We start from the raw sequence: 17131 nt of genomic DNA on the forward strand, positions 1-17131 counted from the left end.
TTATTGAGCATGAATCAGGATATTTTGAACCACTTTGGCCATTACTGGCACAGAGGGGTCGGGGAGGGAGTGGGGGGACTCCAGAAACCATCTGAGCACCATCAACTGGTTGACCCACTATGTGAAGGTGCCATTTTTAAGACTGAGATTGACGCAGCTCCTCGGACTGACGAAGTCATTTGGATGAAAGGTGAAACGTTTCAACATAAAGAAATCGTCCAGAGGACCTGACTTGACTTTGTTTGATGTCCTTATAAATACCGGTAATTGTTCTGCAGAAAATACCAAAGAAATCAAAAGCCTGGCATTTGGGGAAGGACCGCATGTTGCATGCCACATTTCATACCAGAGTTTTGAACAGAGAGTTAAAGCCAATATTAAACAAAGCCCTTGTATAATCCGATTGGGCTCAGATTGTGAACGACAGCTTCTAAAGCACCAAATTTTAGGTCAATATTTGTAAAATTCATGAGTTGTAACAAATTTTGTGCCAAACACAGGAAAAAACATCATCCCTCTTCATCTATCGACGACAGATGACAAATATGCACCAAACTGTTGACTTTTCGTTAGATTTGAAAATAACTGTTACAAACAAATACAACTGTGGGACTGGGAATTTTCCAGTCCCACAGTTTGTCATCTTTATTGTGCTTTCACCTAATTTAATACCAACCATCATGTCCCATCAGGTCATTAAAAAGTGTGTAGATCAGGCAGAGAGATGGACAACGTACATGTTTTCATGGTTGGACGTTCCTGCTGAGTGATTAGCAATAAACTGTCCAACAGTTCCTCCAGGCAAATGGCAAAAGGCTCAACTCTGCTTCATATGGACTAACAGACAGACACGTAGTGGGAGCTAAGAGCGAGGGAGGAAGTCATTTTAAATGCAATGAAAGAGATAAGCCAGCTTCCCAAAGCTCATTATTGTGTGAAACAGTGTTGCATGTCTCTGTATACATGTGAGGGGGTGTAAAATAAAAAAAACCTGCAGGGTTGGAGGATTACACCACAGTTAGTGCAGATATTTTCTCTCCATCCAAAATGAACTTTTTCCCCCAAATAATTAGTTTTAATGCAAAGTCAAGAAGATATTTTACATCAACTTCCCTGCTCCTCCTCCAACTCGTGTTTTAATTCAACTCGTCATTTCATGTTGGCGCGCCAAAGAGTGTAGCTGTGATGACGGGGTCGGCGCAGACCAGCAGATGGATGGTGAGCCACCTTTGCTCGTCTTGATAAAAACAGCAAAGGGCCTTGTGGGTAACACGGTCAGGCTAATGGCTAAAAACAAAAAACTCATTTTGCTGATGTGTAGCAAGTTCAAAGCCACTCGGTTATCCTTAGTTATTGTAGAAAGTAGCAAAACTGACCTAAGAGCAAAGGTCATACAAGTTCAGTTCATGTGGCAAAATGTGTGATGAGAAAACTACACGTGGTAAAGAGAAAAATACCCATCCTAATATGGGTAATTGCATTCTAACACTTTCATTGAATTAATTTCTATCTCATACACAAACACTCTTTTGGAGTTGTATTACGGTACTTTTCCTACATAGTATTCCTCCATCCTATCCTCTAATATAGAGTCTGTGTTTAGCACCAAGAGACTAACAGTGTCCAGCTGCAGGAAGCCTCCTGAATCAAGCCTTAATCAGTGATGCCGGTGGTCTGTGTGGTTATACAACTAGATACATTTAGACAGTCATTAGGATAGCATTAAACATTTTCCCTCCAATATCATTAAGTCAATACATCATATCATGCTTCCCTACCTAAACAGCTTTTGCAATCTGTCATTACTGCCAGAATCACGGTGATACCAAAATCCATACATTTTAATTCAACTAGGGTCAGATTTTATAATCTTTTCTATCCACTCTATAAAAATGATTAAAATGACTACAGCCAGAGTGCTTGTATGCGTTCTAAAGCATGCCAGAAAAAAAAAAAAAAAAAGACGTGTGCAAGATAGTAATACATCACAAGGGCAAACTTTTGCATTGAAAGATAACATTGAGAGAAAACAGCCGACAGTGATCGAGCTTTGCCTTTTCAGACACATTCCTGGCCAGAGCAGGAGGAGGGCAGTGAAGAGTGTGCCATTATTCTGCCAAATACAAACACACATCAACAAACGTGTGCATGCTAGTCAACGATACTGCCAATGTGATGGCTGCTGAAGTCATAGCCAATGAAAGTGGTGCAACTGGTCGAAGCTGAATGTGTGGGAGTGCAACTTGGAGGCAGACAGAACTGAAACCTCACTGTTCTCATTCTCTCCACGAATACAACAGAGACGTCACTTGTTTTGTGCAAATGGCTGTGCACTCTTTGCCCACACATGACTCATGTGGACATGAAACAAAATAAGGTTGACACTGTGGCAATTTATGTCGCTGAATTAAAAAAAAAAAAAAAACAAATAAGGCAAACGACCAAAATGAGCATCAGCTCAAAAAACTGAATATTATTTAAAACCCACCCGCTTACCAAGTGTGCATCCTCAGATGCTTATTTTTACGTTTTAAACAACAAGAACAATGTCAAAGACTAAGTACAGCCCTAAAGACGCACACACTAATGAGTTGCACTTATAGGAGTTTTACAGCCTGCAGCCTCCTCCACAGATGGACTCAACGGTCAGGCCAGCTATTTATAGCCAAACAATCAGCCATTCCTCACAAGGCAGTCGGCAACGCTGGGCCAAAATATGCTCATGTGAAACACCTGACCCCCATAAAATAAAGGAAAATAAAATAACCCACAGAGCTGCCTTTGGTTAGAGATGTCGTCTGAGACATCAAGGTGTTCAACAGGAAACTGATGAAATCAACCACAGTGAATATTTTTACTAGGTCAGAGGAAAAGTGACGACGACTGAGGAGCATGAGAACGTTACAATTTACTTTCTCTAACAATAAAAAAAAAATAAAAAAAACAGCGATACAGTAATGCAGCTTATTTCTTCAGACTTTAAAATCCCTTTCGACGTCAACGCTGGATCATTTTAAACCGATACAGCAGCTCCTATATATTTTTTTCCCCGAACAGCTTCTGTCTAGTAAAAATTAATGACGCTTTACTGCAACGGAGAAACAAGGAGACACTAGAGACAGCCAAGCAGAGTTTACTAATTTATTACAAGGCGTCTAGATGCTCTCAGCTTCTTCAGAATGCAGCGTGCCGACTGCCTGCGTACAGTTCTAGTAGAAATTTAAAAAAAACAAAACAAAGCTAGGGTTAAATCAGGGTGGAGACCAACATCATCTCCTAAAGGAAGAATTCACAGTCTATGCCACTGCATTCAAATATTTTTAAAACTTTCATTTAAATTAGTACATTTTAAACAAAGTTTACAGTTGCTTTTTGCCATTGCTGATGGTGCATTCAACAAATGGGATCTCGGAAAATTTTGCACAAAAAAAAAAAAGTGACACCCCCCCCCCCCCCCAAAAAAAAAAAAAAAAAAAAAAAACTATTAACAGTAATTTGTATGCCTTTCTTGGTACTTAAAAAAAATCTATTTATTATGCATTATGAAACGGAGATCAAAAGTTTTTTTTTTTTTTTTTTAATTTGCAGTAATAGTGAAACAAACTAAGGGCAAATTTAAGTTCTAATTTATGACACATGCAAACTGGGAAGATACCAGAAGATAAAGTCAAATATTTTGCGATGAGCAACCTCAACTCTACCATTTACAGGTATATTCTATATTCTACCATGTTGTTTACCATCTCTCTTTAGGACGTTGTAAATATTATAATTACTTTCTCACGGTTTGGTACTTTATTTTTGTATTCTTACTGCATGCTTTTAGTATTTCTTGTTTGTTCTTTGGGGTTTTTAGTGAGTCAAATCGGTTCTTCTCATCCTAAGCATTTCAATGCTTATGACAAATAAACAACTTGAACTCAATTATTTTTTTGTTGTTGTTGAGGGCCCAAACAATAAGGCGGTATTGCAATTTTTCTTATTGTTTTTTTAACTTAATGACTTCCACCACCTAATATGCTCTCACTAAAGATGATATTTTAGTCAAGTTTATTTATAAAGCACATTTAAAACAGCAGCTGTTACCAAAGTGCTTAACAATATGATCAAGGAAGTAAATTAAAGAGAATAATAGGATGTAATTAAATTCATCAAAATAAAAACATAAAAGACAACGAAAAACAATTAAATAGTAAATCAAATCACACTGTGTTAAATCAGTGAACAGGTGTGTTTATGGGAGAGATTTAAAAACAGGAAGTGAAGTGGCCTGTCTAATGTTGAGGGGCAGATTGTTCCAAAGTTCAGGACCCACGACTGAAAAAGCCCGATCTCCTCTGAGCTTCAATCTGGTTTTTGGTACAACCAAAAGCAGCTGGTCAGATGATCTCAGCACCCGAGAAGGAACATATGGTTCAAGTAGGTCAGGGAGATGAGGATGCAACAGGAGAATTTTAAAATCTATTCTGACACAAACGGATCCAGTGAAGGGAGGACAAAACTGGTGAACTGTGCTCAAACCTACGAGTTCCTGTTGAGCCGAGCCGCAGCAATTTGGACCAGCAGGAGACGTGAAAGAACACCTGACTGACCCAAACATAAAGTGCGCTACAGCGAATGCATGGACTAATTGTTCAAGGTCCGATCACGTCAACATGGACTTAAGCTCAACTATCTGCCTTAACTGGAAGAAGCAATTTTTTTATTTTAAGAACAGAGTAAATCTGTTTATTAAACTTAAAGTCAGAGTCTAAAACCATCCCAAGATTTGTAACGGACCGCTTAAGATAAGGCTGAAGAGAGTCAAGGTTTACAGGATCAGAGACAGTGGTAGAGCTAGGGTTATATTTTAAAAGACATTTTGCCTTTCAAACAAGTTTCTCTTTGGGGAAATATCTGTAAATGAACATAAAAAGAAACAGGCGGACCAAATGTTTTAACTCGGGTCAAACAGCTGGCCATCTTGGGGTCACACAGAGCAGCAGAGGGAGTGACTCTGAAGGAACAGCCAATAATCTCCAGCCTTTACACATCTATAATCGCTCCTCGCATGCAGTTTCACAGGGCCACTGTGTGTGTGTGTGTTGGGGGATGTTTCTGGGAGTGTGTGTTGCTGTACATGATCAGTCTTGCTTTGGTAATGTTCATCTTCTAATGATGAAGCGGTACAACTTGATGTAATCTGAGACACTGTCAATCTGACACCTGCCTCAGGTTTAGGCAGAAATAATCCGATTATTTTTAACTAAAATCAAACAGCTCTGATACGACTGCTTGTTACTTCTAGAGAAAACTTTAGTTATACGTTTTACTCCCCTTCTGTTGTTTCTTGAAGTGCCATGTTTGAGCCGGCAGTAGTTAACCAGATTAAGATAAATGAAAATCTTCCGTCATGTGTCATGTACAGTAAAATCCGGCACCATCTACACTAGTGCTCATGTACTTTACTACCTTCATCTCTGGTAGCCGCTGAAAAATGATTCATCTGAAGCCACGTTCCGTTTTACGAGTGTTAAATACAGCACGGCTGCAAGTTGTGTGTGGGTGCATGGGTCTGTTTTAGTACGAGAAGTTTAAAACTTTCAATTTCACACCTCACAAAACCAGATTAGACCATTACAGAAACTCAAACCACTTTATTTACTCGTACCTGCTGTGTAAATATTCCACCGCGTGTATACACACAAAACATAAGACATGCTACGGTTTCTGGTTTAATCAATTAAAGTGTCGAAATTCAACAACAAAAAAAGAAAAAATTGTTGTGCTTTTGTTGCATCGTGACTAGACTGTTTTAATGCACCGTGTCTCGAATCAGTTTATTACACAATGTGTTCAGAACTCGGCTTCTCGTTCTTAAAAAGCATAAACACGTCACTTGTGTCTGGGCGTCTCGTCACAGGAAGTTGGTCTACTTCCCGATTGATTTTTAAAGTTTTAGTGTTTCCTTTAAAGTTTTAATTGATTGTTGCCATCTTATTCAGCAGATCTTATCAGTATTCACACTCCTGTCAGAATGCTATACATCTATAGTAAGTCAGTTTCTCCATATCGTCTCCAGACAGAATAAAACACCACCCAAGTGATCCTTGCAGTCTCAGATTTGAGGAATAGATCATATTTACATGCTGAGAGCCGTTGAAATTGCAGAGGAGAGTATTTACATCGCCTGCTAAGATTTGACATCAAAGTAGAATTTAACATGTTCATAGATTACGTTTGTAATTATTTAAGCTTTTTGTCGTGGGGAAAAAAGCGATTCCCAAAACAATCGGGCGTAGACTTCATCAGATTTACTACAAAGCTTTGCAGAACAGCCAGCAATCACAGAAGATCAATGCATTTACAAGAACAACTTGGCAAAGCCTTCACCTGTCTGAGGTTCTGACCCGTTCTGACTTCCTGAACTGAAAAGGTTAGTTTAGTAGCGAGCTCATCATTGGACCCGTCCCTCCCCTTCGCCTTGTCCTAGACTGTTGCAGAACTGAACCCAGCAGCTGCACCAAGGGAGGTAAACATTTCTCAAGGATTCTTACGGGGAATAAGCAGTGTGTCTACCATAGCATTCAAAAGTCTCCAACGTGATAACAGATGACCTCTCCACTATCTTCTTACCGATAGTCGCATCAAGAATGATAATAAATTAGAGAAAGGATCATGGAAACTCAATATTATTAATGTGAACCAAAAGAGCAAGCACAGTCTACATTAATCAAGTAAAATTATAGAGCATGGTGAGTGCAAACATATATGCCTGTGACTCTTTTATTCTGCCACCCCCACAACCCAACCCCCAATCGGTTTCTTCAAAATTTGAATTCATCCTTAGTCTTGTTGTGAAGGGACTCCCCCCCGCTCTTTTCCAAGTTGTAAAGTACTTTGGTTACCTTTTTCTGTGCTCTATAAATAAATCTGACGTACAGATCAGAGCACTAAAGTCCCATACTTGCAAATCAAGCAGCTAAATCAAAACCTACAATGTGTCTGATGCCTCACCTAAAACCAATTGTCTTCCATTTAGGAGGTCAGTTGGTTTGACCCTTTGTGTTTTGGTTTAAAACCTAAAAAAGGTCTGACTGTGGTAAGAGAGTCTCATTTTGGTCTTACAAATCACTAGAATACATCTGGTTGGAAAGTTGAAACTCCAAAATGAGTCATTTATTAATTTAATCTGATCTTCTATTAGATATCCATAAAGACAGACATTGGAGTAGGTTGACATGTCAAAACTGAATGGGATCAGAGGTTTAATGTTCCTTTATCCTGGATTACATAACACAGATGATCAAGTGCAAGGGAATAGATGGCAGGGTTCTTGGATGACCGAATCGATCTCGTGTGCAGCATCCAAACTTTTCAGAAGACAGAACTTGTGCGGCTTTAGGAAACACCAATACTCGCATTGACAGCTTATTGGAACGTAGAGCCAATTAGAGGTGATGTGATGGAGACTTGAGTGCAACAAAGTCTGTCTTCTCCATCGAAGGTGTATCGGATAATTTCTTCTTATTGGATTTGCTTCAATGGACTTAGAACGACAAAGTCACACTGATGAATATTCATGGCTTCCCATACGTATTGAATGAATCTCCTTGGACCCATTGTGAACTCTTGACCAAACGAATGTTGAGATAAAGCAGTTTTGGTCAAACCTTGAAAATAAATCAATTCACCCAATCTCATGTGAGATAGTGATGCTCAGAGTTTGCGTTATGAAAGACTCGCTTACTGCAGTAAAAAAATAAAACCGCTTTTAACCGTTTGGTGCCACTAAGAAAAAGTATGATTGGTGCTTTGAGCACTCAAAATCAGCTGAGTTACGAGCTAAATCACAAGATGGAAGTGAATTGTGAGAATCGCAGGTCCTGATTTTAGTTTTCTACATTTGCCTTATAATCAAGCAGTTTTTTGTTACTTTTTTTAAGCCATCTTATTAGTAAAAAAAATAATAAAAAAAATTTGTATGTCTTTTTATAACCGTCTATTGTTGTCGTTGTTGTGCATTGTTGTCATCATTCTTTGTTGAAATCATGTCTCTCTTGTAAAGAGTCCTCGAGGCTCAATGGGATTTACCGGTCTAAATAAAGGTTGAATGAATCTGGAAGTGCTTCGTGGACAAATCTCACCGTCTTGTCAAATGCAGATGTAACGCGTCTATAAATGGGCTTGCTGGTAGATTTTTGATGTCTTAAATCATGTTCCGATAAGGATAAAGTGTGAAGAGATATTTTTTGTAATACCACTATCGTCTCGTCATGGCCTTTTCCTTTTTTCTATCTAAAAGAATAAGGGGCTGCGCTCTTAGGAGCAGCAGCAACGCGCACTTCGCCCATCTTACGGACAACTGTACGAACATAATCTCACTGCATTTCGGTGCAATGATAATAAAGCTGATTCCGATCCTGAACGCAGACACCGAGGCATTTCAAAACTGACACGCACAAGTTAGCACCCATCAAAGTGAAACATAACAACCCCCATTGCAGCCAGAGGCAGAGCTTCTAAGTAGCTTGTTAGCATCAATCTACCACATCACATGTGTTTAGGTGCTTGGCCTAGAATTTAACGCGGCTTCAGTGACATGTTGAAAACGTGTTCTTTGCTCTGAGCATGTGCAGGGCCACACACACCAAACTGGTATCATAAACCTGAGCAGGTTTTTTTTATAGAGTAGCAACCCAATCCACTTTCACAGCGTTGCACCATCAAGAGTAATGACACGGTAAAGCCGATTCATTGTGGACGTCTACGGTCGTGGTCACTATAAATGCTTCAAAGGGGAGTTAAATGACAGCTGCAGAGATTCCTCTCCCTCCACACCCACTTCTACATTTTGTGTTCTCATGCACACACAGAAACAACACAACTGATCACTATTAAAGAGGTAAAGCCCTGCTTAGATTGGATTATTTTTGGTGTTGAGTACCACCGTTTGAGCGATGCTTCTAGTGTGAGTGCTTCACAATTTTCTCAGTCAGTAGCCAAACCCCCACATCTGTACTTCAACCAAAAAAACTGAGCATTTTACAGACGAGTGGATTACAATAACCGGGGCGCCCTTGCTAACGTGCAGAATGAGAAATTGCACTGAGCTGCAGAACATTGCTGAACAGAGGTTGTTATGTCAGAGCGCCGTCTCTCTAAAGCAGTGTGGTGGAAAAGATTCAAACCTCCCACAAATCTTGGCAAAAGCCAAAACAAAGGATTTAGGAGCTCACAAGCGATCTAATCATTGCTCCAAAAGTTGAGCAATTTTATGCCTGCTTATCACATGAGATGAGCCTTTACCAGATGGATACGGACGATTTCTTATCAGTCAAATTTAAAAAACTGAGGCTGATTTGAGTTGTAAGTTTGTTACCAGACGGCATTATTGTCGTAAAACCACAGAACGATGTTAACAACATAATAACCTTATATAATATAATTAATAGACACGATAATAAAGACAGCATTCAGCACTGAGGGAAGAATGGACAAGACTCCCCAGAGTGCAGCAAATTAAAAACAAGAGTTGCTCTCGTGAGAAATTTAAAAAAAAAAGCTAATTCCCAAGTTGTGGCGGCTTTGGAGAATATGTCGGAGGCAAAACACCGTAGAGGAAAGTCAGCATGAGTTATTACAGATTTTTTTTTATTTTAAACTACACACAAATTAAAGGTTAGGCATATTTTGAACCGCCTGTTGCCTGTTAGTATACTATACCTTACAATGTGAAATGTTGGAGTTGCAAACATTTTGATCAAACCTTGAACATTATGTGTGATCTTTTGTTATATTGTGAACGCTCACTGTCAAAGTATGTGCTTAGCACAACTCTCAGCTACACCCACATCAAACTCTAGCTTAAGATCTGTTAAACTGATGGAGTTGTGGCCATTTTTGTGTTTGCTAGTGTGGATAAGCTGTGGCAATAAACTTGAATTGGATTGACTCCAAAAAGCAAATCAGCTGCAGAGCTATGTTGTATCATTACATTGTGAAAGTTTAATTCAAATTCCTCTTGTGGTTCATGAGATATTTTGTTAACAGACAGTGTTGACTCTGATGGTTAGTGCAAAAGTTTTAAACGTGAATTTTGATAAAAATCACTTAGTGCTCAAAGTAGAAGTTAAAACTGGTCAGTCTCAGTTACTACCGCTCTAACTTTTAGCTCCGTATCTGTAAAATTGAGTCACACTCACTTTTATGTTGTTTTTTTTATTTTAAGTTTGATTAGCTGTGGAGGCCATCTTGAATTGGGGTGACTCCAGAAGTTTATCAGTAAGATATGTCAACCCGACGATTACTTTGTGAAAGCTTCAATCAAATCTGTTCGTCAAGTTACGAGATATTTCAACAAAACGCACACTTGAACAAACAGACGTGGAGAAAAACATCATCGCTCTGCCTTCGTCTCCAGCAGCAGGCGATGGATAATCTGTTTAATAAAAATAAACACTGACGTTGTTTAACAGCAGAAATGTGTGTTTTACAATCAGCAACTTAAACCGTCTACATTCAGTTGTGCATTAAACCCAGTTCGACCCGTCCGTTACATTAAGGCGACCTGTAGCACTGAGAAGCTGCTCTGGAGGATAAAAAAACGATGCTGGGGTGAAACTTTGGCAGCAGCAACAAAAGAAGACTTGTCAGAACAAAAGAAGTGGACACTAACCGTTACAAACTACAAATCCAATATGTCGACTGAACAGAAGACTGATTGTACGCGTCTTTGGTGACTGCAGGAAGTACAGCAGCAGGCCACCTACACACTGGGCTGGTGCATGAAGGACAGCATCTTTACAGACGACTGTTCACACTGAGGCTACAGAAGCTCGTTTACTCCTCTGCAGAAAAATGGATGTTCCGCTAAATAAATAATAATAATAGATTTTGACTGGGCTATTAAAGCAGAGATAAACGTGCCAACCATCAGACTTTTATTGCATCAAGACGAAGGGGGTCACACTGCTATCAAAAATATTCAGCTGGAAAGATGGAGCTCTTGAAAAAACACTGCATCCTTCCAAATCTCTACTGATCCAAAAAAGAAAATATGGTATTTTCCGGTGTATAAGTCACAGTTTTATTGCATAGATTTGTCAGTCCTGTGACTTATACGCCGAAGCGACTTATATACTTTTTGTTTTTGGTCCATATTCATAACGTGATTTTTGACTGACACGTTAAATTTCTAAGAACGAGTCCTGCCGTGCACGCGCTCTTCACTCAGCTGGAGCAGACGGAGGAATGCTGGAGAGCTAGCGACTGGGAGGGAGGGAGGGATGGATGGATGGTGCCGCACCACCCAGGCAAAATGAAGCAGTTTTGACCATTAAATAAACGCATAATAAAAGAGACGAGTCAGCGGTGACACACAATTAATACAACTTCTACGCTGAAGCCACTCCCCCCCTCTTCATGATGCTTTTTTTTTTTTTTTGACTGATGCAACTTATACGCCAGAAAATATGGTATTAATGGTAAATGGACTGTAATTGTATAGCACCTTTCTATCTTGTCAATACACTAAAAGCGCTTTACACCACAATCTGTGCCCTCATTTACCCACTCATACACTCTACTACACCTATACAAAGACTAATCAGTGTTTTTAATCACACACATCGGAGGCATTGAGGGGTTCAGTGTCTTGCCCAGGGACACTTCAACATGTGACTGCTGGTGGAATCGAACCCGCAACTCTCCCATTGGAGGATGACTGCAATAACCACTCAGCAGCCGCCCCAGTATTGCTGCTGGGCATCATAAAAACCTATATCATTTACGACTGTTGCAATGATTATGACTTGCAACACAATTCTTTACGCTTGTTTCTTCTTTTTGGCTTCACGAGTGCGTATGGATGCACGTCAGATGTTTAGAGACCTGTTGATGGTTTTGTAATTTTGCAAAAAGAAGAAGAAGTTTGTGTTGTAAGTCACATGACCAGGAAGCAAATCAGGTGCTTCAGACAAATGTTAGCATGGTGGGCGGGTGCAGAAAGATGTTCTGAGCTCCTTTTAAGTTTAGTTTGTGTAATTTGTCTACCTGGCGAACACTGAACTGATCGTTTAATTTTCATTTCATTTTACAACAAGACATTTGATTGCATCTTAAGTGAAACCTCAAAGAAATTCCTCGCCAACACGCTACCCGTTTACCGACTCCCCCAATAATGAGGTGGAAACTTCCATGCTCCTCTGAGGCATCCTGTAGTTCTGCTCATAAAGAGATCAAGTCTAGTCGTCGTCGTCTTTGACTGCTGCCAAGAGCACGCAACAGAACCAGCAGATTCAGAACTTAATGTGTTTTGATTCAAGACAGTACAAAGCTGCACAAACAGGTGGTGTTGGCGTCTTTGCATGAGTCAGAGAGCGTGAAGTCAGCACATCAAACCTGTAAAAAAAAAAAAAAAAACACTGATTGGCCCCACAGGGTCAAGATCCGGTAAAAACCTGTTTAAATAGGAGAGCATCCAGATGCCAGAGCAAGTGGAGCACAAGTTTTCGTGTTTGTCAGGTTCCCGAGCTAATAAAAACCGATTACACATTGCAAAATCCAACTATAAAAAGCTCGTTTCTGGCAGGTCAGGGCCATTCAGCTGGGTTGTTTTGAATTTTCCATTCGGAAGTTGCATCAAAAAGATAAAATGCTAATGGAGATGTGTGAACCGGTGTTTAAATATCAGATAAAACAAAAAGTGTTGTGTAAAATGATGCCATGGCTCAATGGATGCACTTCTGCAGAACAAAACACACCAGACATTTTGAACCTTGAGCCTACAAGTGATAAAAACAAACACTAAGGAAATGAATACAGTTGAAATCAGATATTTACATTGAATAATCTTGTTTTTATTTCACACTGTCTGGCATTAAATCAGATTAAACCCTTCCTGGTTTAGGTCAGTTAGGAGTCCTAAAATGATTTACATTTGCTAAAAGACAAAATGTTTTGGTTTTTTTAGAGAAATGCTCGTCACCGTCATCAGTATCAAAGTATTTGGTCATACACCTGTTCATGTCTGCCCACACATTTTCTATTAGGACTGAGATCAGGACTTTGTGAAAGCCACTCCAAAACAAACTTTTAGCCACTTTGTGCCTAATCTGGTTGTATGTTTGGAGTCATTGTCTGTGTGAAAGACCCATGTTGCATCAATTTTTCCACATAATGTTCATTCCTCTCGATACTATTCATTTGAATTAAAAGAAAAAAGAAGCTACCCAGATAACCTGACTAACCAATACTGGATTTTGTACCTGGATGACCGAGCATGAACTTTGATGTCTTGAACCACTTTGGCTGTGGCTGCCTGCCTGGGAGGAGTCGACGGGGGACAGGACAGCCCTCAGAAACCATCTTACCACCTGCAAACTGGTTGGTCCACTAAAAGAGTGTACTGCTTAGTGGGGAAAGTGGTTTACTTGGAACTCCTCAGACTGATGAAGCCCTCTGGATAAAGGACGAAACGTCTTTCCACAATCAAGAAACAGTCCAGATGACCCGATTGATCATTATTGGACTACCTATCAAGAGCTTCAAAAGTCGTGACATCATCACCTGCCATTGCAATCCTGATGTTTAGTTTGATTTAATGTCAAACAGTGAGGAAAATAATAGGTCTGTCCTGATGCATGTTCAATAATATAGGTAGATAAATCTAATAAGGTTAAGTCAGGTCCTCTGGACAGATTCTTCTTTGTTGAAACGTTTTGGCTTTTCTCCAAAACGACTTATTCAGCAAGCTCAGTCTTTTAAATATCATAGTGGATCAACCAGTTTGCTGCTGACAGCCAGAGCTAGCTATTCACATGTAAAAGGAGAACTATCAGCTTAACAACTGGTTGTAGTGGCCTGATGGCCACTTGCTATTCATAGGGGGCTGAGTGATACTAGCAATAACAGCATTGTAAGAGGGTGGTAGTTGAACATGGAGACCCCCCGTCCCTGTTTAATGATTGACAAGTTATCTTAAAGATGGCCTCTTTTACTCCTCTCTCAAACCATCGTTCCTCTCTGTCCAGGATGTGAACATCTTCATCCCTGAAAGAGTGACCGCTGGCCTGGAGATGAGTGTAGACCGCAGAGTCCTGGCCTGATGTTGCTGAGCTTCTGTGCTGGGCCATCCTTTTGGCCAGTGGCTGTTTTGTCTCCCCGATGTAAGACTGATCACAGCCCTCCTGACACTGAACAACATACACAACATTGCTCTGTTTGTGCCGGGGGACTGGATCTTTGGGTTGAACCAGTCTTTGCCGTAATGTATTTTGGGGTTTAAAAGACACTGGGACGTTATGTTTAGAAAATAAACGTCTCAGATTCTCTGAAACTCCCTCAACATATGGAATGACCACTGGTCTGGGTCTGGGTTCCTCATTTTCACCTGTTGGCTGACTGGAGTCCTGTTTGGGTTTCTTCTCTGCTTTCAGGAAGGCCCAGTTAGGATATCCACATCTGTCTTGTGTGGGATTTCTCCTTCTTCCTGGCTCCTGAGCTAGTGGGGACGCCGTCTGCTCTGTGATACAGAGTCCTGATGACTCCTAACTTGTGCTCCAAACGGTGATGGGAGTCAAACTGCAAATACTGGTCTGTGTGTGTGGGTTTGTTTGCAAAAGTCCTCCATCAGAAACTGAGACCTCACAGTCCAAGAAAGCCAACTTGCCATTTTTTACATCTTCTCGTGTGAACTTGATGTATTTATCCACAGAGTTGATGTGGTCGGTAAAATGCTGGACTTCCTGAGATTTGATTTTAACCCAGGTGTCGTCAACATACCTGAACCAATGACTTGGTGGTGTCCCTGAAAAGGACGTCAAGGTCAAAGTAACCAACATCTTTTTTTTTTTTTTTAATACAACTTCAAATATTTACCATACTATAACGGAGAAAACTCTCTTCCTAACACTCTGAACACTTTGGGTGACAAACTCAAAAAAAAAAAAATAATCTTTGGTATGTGAAGAAGTTTGATTAATTTCCAATTCTGATCTTTGGAGCGATTCTGCCACTGAACGAGTTACATAGTTGCATTGGAAAAACAAAACATCTAACAAGAAACACCTTATGAATAAACAACCTAAACCTGACCAGCCTGACACTCGTTCGCCTAAAGGGGTAAAATCCTTCGTACACACTCGGATACAACCTATGTTTTATTCATATAATGTGCTCTGGGTGGAAAGAGAAAGTCATATGCTGTTATTTAAAAAGTAAATGTGCTCATTTTGCAAGTTGTAGTTGATTAAATAAATTTAAAAAAAATACAAAAAAAAATAACACATACTACCTACTAGGGATGCACGATATTGGATTTTTGGCCGATATCCGATATGCCGATATATATATTTTTTTAATGGCTGATAACCGATACCAATACTGATATTTGTTTTCCTAGACCTACTTGCAGAGACTACAGAGATTTCTCTGCTGTGGACTACTACATTATTCTGCATGACCTTTGTCGATTTGACCTGCTATCAAATGCAGAGGCCAAAAAGGGGGCTGAAAATGATGCAACACTTCAACTTGGATTATGTTTAAATGTCAAATTTATTCATGACATTTCCTCTCTCTAACACAATGAGAACACTCGAACAGTGCAAATTTGTAAATTTTCACAAATCTAAACTCAACTTGTTCACAAGCGACAAGTGAAAAGCGCATACGTAGTGCATTAATAGATATACTTGACAGTTTCTTAAATTAAAAATTTACTTAAAACAGAAGACTTATATCAGTGAGTTATTTTGATGTCCGATATTTAACTTTATCGCCGATATCGGCCGATACGGATACCATGACGATAATATTGTGCATCCCTACTACCTACCATACATATAGAAAATGTACTGGATGCGTCAAATTTCCCCACTGGGATTAATAATCTATCCATCTCAAGGATTTTTACGATCATTCATATCACATGTGGTACATGAGGTGGAACGAAACAATGCACACAGGGTCCCATTTACATCCAACAAAAATTCAAATTGTAAAGAAAAAACATTAGTAAGACTCGAGTCATGAACTAAGAATATACCACATTCACTAAACTAAGAATACACTAAAACAAAAACAATGTGCCAAAACAACAGCAGCACGAACACGAGTCTGTGTGAGCAGATGAGGACTAATGAACACAGCAACGTGAAATGATCAGCAGCATGAGATCAGCAGCACGAGATCAGCATGTATCCCATCCGTTACCATAATGAAGTCCTTTCAGGTTTGTCACACGTACACAAGTTACTCAGCACTCAGGAAAAATATTTAATTATCATAACAGGACTGAATTTGCACAGAACTGCAAAAACAAGAACCCCAAAGTTAATATGGGAGAAGATAACGCCAAAATAATTTTATCATACTTTAATTAAACCAATTTAATATTAGAAGGGTCTGGTTGTTTGTAGAACATAAAAGTCAAATTTCTGCTGGGGTCCTGATGAAAAGCGGAGCCGAAGACTGAGCCAAGTTTGAAACGCCTCTGGGCATCAAAGGAGGACGTCATCATAATTTATATTTATTTTCGGTTTATTTTGGGTAAGCGCGTAATTTACGCTGGATGCACTACAAACTGGAGGAAGAAGTGACCAGAACAAACGTTAAATTTACGTTTATTAACGCGCCATTTGTATGATTATGAAAACAAACCTGGTCGACGGGGAGGTTTATGATTTCGCTGACGGGCTGGAGCAGAGTGGATCCGGTGCATGACGCGGTCGTTTGGGGAGCCATGCTTGATCGGTTCGCTCCCCTCCGCAGCTGCGACGACAGAGAAGTAACTCCAACACCTCCTCAGCTGCTGTTTTTATGACGCTCTGGACGCTTGTCACCCACAGCGCGCACGCGACAAAGAGTACACACTCAAAGCGAGAGCGACACCTGCCCCTCTGTTCCTCTTCCGCGTTGACGACATTTTTTTTTAGTTTCATCGATGAGTTTGTCAAAGTACAATTTTAATATTGTTTTTTTTAAATACAGAAGTAATGTTTAATAAATGTTAGGACTCTATTATTTGCTAACAAAATATATTTTATGTCATGAAACAACTTGTCAGGTTCTTGTCTTGTGAGCATGCGCAGTGAAACCAAAGGGTTCAGTTAGCAGAAGTGGAAATTATCTTAAAAAATCTGAAATTTTT

General features: G+C 39.8%; 1 protein-coding gene across 1 annotated transcript in view; it reads right to left on the reverse strand.

The window, feature by feature from the left end:
- Window positions 1–16725, reverse strand: part of mboat2a (membrane bound O-acyltransferase domain containing 2a) — a 39645-nt gene extending 22920 nt beyond the window's left edge. Inside the window, exon 1 of the mRNA XM_037695209.1 lies at window positions 16642–16725. Within this exon, the coding sequence (XP_037551137.1) occupies window positions 16642–16725 (84 nt within the window). The remainder of the gene's footprint in view (window positions 1–16641) is intronic.
- Window positions 16726–17131: the final 406 nt, after the last annotated feature.

This window comes from Nematolebias whitei, chromosome 21 (assembly GCF_014905685.2).
Source record: "Nematolebias whitei isolate Nwh7 chromosome 21, NemWhi1, whole genome shotgun sequence".
NCBI lineage: Eukaryota > Metazoa > Chordata > Actinopteri > Cyprinodontiformes > Rivulidae > Nematolebias > Nematolebias whitei.